The sequence below is a fragment of the Castanea sativa genome, chromosome 5, assembly GCF_040712315.1.
Source record: "Castanea sativa cultivar Marrone di Chiusa Pesio chromosome 5, ASM4071231v1".
Lineage (NCBI taxonomy): Eukaryota > Viridiplantae > Streptophyta > Magnoliopsida > Fagales > Fagaceae > Castanea > Castanea sativa.
Window position 1 is genome coordinate 33504602 of NC_134017.1, and position 5832 is coordinate 33510433.

The 5832-nt window shown below is 41.6% G+C and overlaps 1 protein-coding gene across 1 annotated transcript; it reads left to right on the top strand.

Annotated features, from left to right (window-relative positions):
- Window positions 1-2877: 2877 nt before the first annotated feature.
- On the top strand, window positions 2878-4005 carry LOC142635089 (uncharacterized). Its single transcript, XM_075809303.1, has 2 exons — window positions 2878-3158; window positions 3321-4005. Exons 1-2 carry the CDS (start codon window positions 2878-2880, stop codon window positions 4003-4005), a joined length of 966 nt encoding a protein of 321 aa, XP_075665418.1.
- Window positions 4006-5832: the final 1827 nt, after the last annotated feature.

Here is a 5832-nt window from a genome sequence, read left to right on the forward strand (position 1 = left end):
AAGCTTAATTAGAGATGGGGGGATTTGGAAAAACTCAAGAGTTTCCTAAATAAACGGCCATTCTTGGCGATCGTAGGCTTTGTCAAGATCTAATTTGAGAGCCACATGTCCCTTGGGTCCAGTCTTACGGACCATTGTATGAATGATTTCTTGAACCAAAATAATATTGTCATTCGTCCTACAACCCGGAGCAAATCCTACTTGGCAAGGGTTAATAATATCAGCAACATACAGTTTTTACCTCTGCAGGATAATTTTAGAGACCAGTTTATAAAGAGTGTTGCATAAACTAATCGAACGAAATTGTGTGATCATGTCCCGGTGAGAAACTTTTGAAATAAGGACAAGGTTTGTGGTCCCCCAATCTTCAGGAATATTCGTAGTTTCAAAAATTTCTTAAATAACATGAATAATGTTAGGACCAAGAAATTCCAATTCCATTGAAAGAAAATTGCATGATAGCCATCCGGACCGGGGGCTTTCAATGGGAGGAGAGAAAGAACAATCCTCGATATTTCTTCGGGCCGATGCTAGAAACCCATTGGTAGTGTTCAAGTAAAGGATTGTTTTGACAGTAATGTCTAACCATTGGGAATTGAGGGGCAGTAGGAGGATGTAAATAGTGATGTGGATGCGGCTATAATATGGGTGATTAAAGATTCCCTTGAAACCCATAAACTTGTGATTTAAGGGTCGTAATATGAGACTGACTTTGATTTTGCAGCCATTTAAGGTGAAAGAATTTGGTATTAGCATCCCCATAGCTCAATCACGTGATTCTAGATTTAAGTTGCTAAAAAAGAAATTCTTGGTGAAGAGTATGGTTATAGTCATTAATAAGATGTTGTTCCAGCAAGTAAAGAAATTCTAAAGGTTTGCATGATAGAGCAATCTGAATACCTCGAAGCCTAGCCAATAAGCGGTGCTTTTTCCGAAACAAGTTCCCAAAATGATTTTTATTCTAGTCTATAATTTTACTAGTTAAGTGTTTTAATCGGTGTTGGAACCTAGACAGGTTGAATGAGGATGACAAGAGAGATGCTAAGGAATTCCAACTATTTTCCACCAAAGTTGAAAATGAAGGATCAGTAAGCCACATATGTTCAAATTTAAACAATTTAATTGATTTGCGAATAGTACGGTCAATATCTAACAATATAGGGTAGTGGTCAGATTTAGTATGAAAAAGATGGTGAATTTCTAACCTAGGAAAAAGAAGCTTCCATTCAACATTTCCTAAGCCTCTATCTAACTGTTCCTTAATATTACAATAACAAATTGAGTTCTTATTGGTCCAAGTAAATTTGGGTCCATGAAAACCTAAGTCCACAAGTCTGCAATAATCAAGACAATCTCGCAAAAGCATTTATCCTAGAACTAGTAAAAGGTAGACCCCCCCCAATTTTTTCATCTTCAACAAGCATATCATTAAAATCACTTAATAGGATTCATGGTAATCTAACAGCTGGTGATAAATTTTTTAGATAGTTCCACAAAATTTTGTGCTTTGTAAATCACCATCCTCATTCCATAAATAGCTATAAGAAGAAAAGTATAGGAGTTAGTTGGTATGCATGGATGCTATATTCACTGGTGGTGAGAATCTCCACTATGAGCCTACTATCCTGATTCCATAGCATCCATATTCCTCCCGAAAAGCCTGTTTGGGTCAACCCTTTGGGAATGAGACTACGGAAGGGTGCCAATAACTACATAGGCTCGATCATCAGCAATGCGGGGTTCAACAATTATCAAAATTTGAGGGTGATGCAGACAATAAATCTCACGTGCTTGGGTACGAAAAGCTTCATTTCCTACTCCCTAGCTGTTCCAAGCAACCAGCTTCATGGATGTGATGCTGGGGTTGAGATAGTCATTGGGGACCCTCCCGGAGGTCCTCAAAGTCCTTGCTGTGGACTGAGTGATGCATTGATAAGTCGTTGTCGTCGTCTTAATCCTATACAGTCATTCTAATTCGCCGAGCCTTGGCCAGTACATGGCAAACACAATGAATGGAAGGCTTTGGTTGGAGTACATGGTGATGTAAAGTTTTGCCTCCTTCTCCTTTAGAGCGAGATTGATTTCGCTTAAATCTAGAAAGCGAAAAATGGCTTCTAGCAGTGTTGCTAGTTGACGAGTATCAAAATGAGATCGTCTAGGCAAAAGACGATCTTATCCACACTCGAGTCGGGGAAGAGAGTAAGTGTAAAATCCCAGCATTATACGTCGTTCTTTTGAGACGTGCCAGACTAGCACTCATTGAAGGTGCAAATAAATACAATCAAGACAGGTAATAAGCAATGACTGCACCGGACCAGTTACAAGAACAATGATGGTTCAATGGTCACCCGTTACACCTTAAATGGAATCATTCGTTACACCTTAAATGGAATCATCATTGTCAATTAATGCCACGTTCCTCTCAAGAGAAAAACACTTAAAACAACCTTAATAGACATAAACTGCATCGACCCAAAGCAAACTATAAAAAAGAAATGGGACTCAGGTAAAAGGACATGAAAAACTTTGGAGAGAATTGTGTAAAGCGTATTTTGAGAGCTTGTAATCTGACTTTGGCATTGGAGCATTCTTAGTTGGCCTCACGCAGGCAAAATCTTCCCTCGCCTTTTTCCTCTTAACAGCAGGTACTGGAGATCGTCCATTGACATTGACGAGGAGCATATTAACAAGGTCAAATTTCAGCTTCATCAGTTTGGCGCCGTCTGTAGGGACACGACGAGTTGATCCTTTCTCAAACCATCGTGCTCCTACCGATAAAGCTCCTATCACTTGATGAATTCTACACCGGCACCACCTCCAGATCCTGTGGTGATGGCTTAACAGATCCAAGCTTTAGCATCGAATGTACAAAAGCTAATGAAGCAGAATGAAGAGTTAAAGCGCCGAGCCCACCCAGAGGGTAGCAATCCCCCGCACCATCGACGTAGCCATAGCAGACATGATGAGGAGGCTAGTAGCCCTAAGAATAGTAAGGGAAGATATGCAACCGAGTACACAGGGCAATCCATGTATGACAATGATCTCATGATGAAGAGCTTGAGAAAGGAACTTGACGAAGTGAAGAATGCAATGAAAGGGAAGACGGTGATGAACCTTGATGGCATGCTCAAACAAACAGATTCACCTTTCACAACAGTGTTTTGGAGTGCCCTTTGCCACCAAAGTTTCGCTTGCCTCAACTGGAGTTTTATGATGGCACGAAGGACCCTCTTGACCACATAAGGGGCCTTCAAGACTATCCTAAACCTCCAACAAACCCCAGACGAGGTTATATGCAAGTCTTTCCTTGCCACCCTCAGAGGGGCTGCAAGGGTGTGGTTTAGTAAGCTGCCAGCATCTTCTATAGCAAATTTTCAACAGCTCAGTGATTCGTTTGTTCACCATTTCATTGGAGGACAACGTCACAAGAGGCCAACCTCTTACTTGTTAATAGTAAGGCAGCAAGAAGGGGAGAGCTTAAGGGATTATGTAAAACTTTTCAACAAGGTAGTATTGGAAATCGACGAAGCTAACGACCAAGTGATAATGACGACCTTCCAAGTAGGACTTAATAACCCAGATCTCATCTTTTCATTGGGAAAGACACCGCCAACCTCAATGACAGATCTCCTATTCAAAGCCCAGAAGTATATGAATGGAGAGGACGCCCTTATTGCGAAGGGGTTAACAAGAAAATGGAAGAAGGAAGAACTTGGGGACTCTCAGGGAAAGAAGAAGGATCATAAGGATTCATATACAGAAACTAAGACCAGCAAGAGCAGTTTCGACACTCCGAAGAAGAAGATGAACTTCACCCTGTTAGTAATGCCTGCAAACAAAATCCTGATGCAAATTAAGGATGAACCAAAGCTAAAGTGGCCCAAGCCGCTAAGCACGTCCTCTAGGAAACGTGACCCGAAGAAGTATTGCCGTTTTCATAAGGATCACAGCCATTATACTGATGAATGCCGCGATCTGAAAGAACAAATAGAAAAGCTGATTTAACGGGGAAAACTCCAAAAGTTCATCAAAAGGGACCACCACTCCCGAGCAAGGATTGATGACAAACCCCATGATGATGTCAAGGATGATAGACGAGATCATCCAAAACAAGTTGTGGGAGAAATCTGAACGATAATAGGGGGACCTGTGTCAGGAGGGTTATACAAGTCTTTGAAGAAGACTTATTATATTCAAAACAATAGTGTTCATATCAAACACCCGTCTCCGAAGTGTCGACGATCAGAAACTGACAATATCACATTTTCTGAATGAGATGTAGATGGGATTAAGCAACCTCACGATGATCCACTCGTCATTATGCTAGAGATTGAAGGTTTCAAGACTATGAGAGTATTAGTTGATAACGGGAGCTGCTCTGCCGACATAATGTACATGGCGGCCTACCAATAGCTAAGGTTGGATCCAAAGAAGCTCAAACCTTTCAATTCCCCACTAGTCAATTTCAGTGGAGATAAAATCTATCCAATAGGAATTATCTCGTTATCCGTCACAGCTAGAACATATCCAGCCCAAGTAACAAACCAAGTCGATTTCTTGATCGTTGATTGCCCATTGTCCTATACTGTCATCCTAGCACGGCCTACACTAAATCAACTTAAGGTTGTGACCTTGACTTATTGCTCGAAAGTGAAGTTCCCAACCTCAAACGGGATAGGGCAAATATGCGGGGCTCAACTTTTGGCTAGAGTATGTTACCAAGCAGTATTAGCTTCAAAAAAGAACCATGCCTGGGTAGTGGAAGAGGAACCAAGGAAACCTACTCAAGAGTTGGAAGAAGTGTGTCTGGTAGAAGGAGACGCTACTAAAGTAACAAAGGTGGGAGCAAGACTTGACTTAAACCTGAAGGACAAGATTGTGGAGTTCTTGAAGCAGAATTTGGATATTTTTGCCTGGACTCACAAAGACATGCCGGGTATAGACAGCAAAGTGATAGAACACAAACTGAATGTCAATCCTACCAGAAAGCCCGTCTAGCAGAAGCGGCGAGTTTTTGCTTCTGAGAGGAACATAACTATCATGGAAGAGGTGGATAAGCTTTTGACAGCCGGGTTCATTAGGCAAGTGTACTACCCTGAATGGCTAGCCAATGTTGTCATGGTGAAGAAATCCAATGAGAAATGGCGCATGTGTGTAGACTTCACAGATCTCAACTGGGCCTGTCCAAAAGACAGCTTTCCGCTTCCCAGGATTGATTAGCTGGTAGATTCAACAGCCGGCCATGAGCTGTTGACCTTCATGGACGCTTTCTTAGGTTACAACCAGATCCACATGAATAAAGAAGACCAGGAGAAAACAGCCTTTGTTACTAGCTAGGGGTTATACTGCTATAGGGTTATACCATTTGGCCTGAAGAATGTAGGGGCTACTTACCAGAGATTAGTAAATTAGATGTCTAGCAGACAGATCGAACGGAATATGGAGGTCTATGTGGACAACATGCTTGTGAAGAGCAGGAAAGCAAAATTATACTTCGATGACCTCAAAGAAACTTTCGATATGTTGAGGAAGTATCAAATGAGGTTGAACCTGGCGAAGTGTGTATTTGGGGTATCGTCGGGCAAATTTTTAGGCTTCATGGTCTTATAACGAGGCATAGAGGCTAACATGGAGAAAGTCAAGGCTATATTAGATATGACATCCCCAAGGAGTGTGAAGGAAGTGCAGACTGACGGGGTGTATAGTAGCCTTGAACAGGAAATCCAGAGCTATGGATAAATGCCTCCTGTTCTTCAAAACATTAAAGCAGGCTTTCCAATGGACAGACGAGTGTGAAGAAGCCTTCCAAGCACTCAAGGATTACTTATCCAA

Bases quoted from the DNA above. Each gene is read 5' to 3' on its own strand.
- LOC142635089 (XM_075809303.1), top strand. From the start codon at position 2,878: ATGAAGCAGAATGAAGAGTTAAAGCGCCGAGCCCACCCAGAGGGTAGC. The intron at 3,159-3,320 runs GTTTTGGAGTGC...TGCCACCCTCAG, and splicing joins GATTCACCTTTCACAACAGT to AGGGGCTGCAAGGGTGTGGT.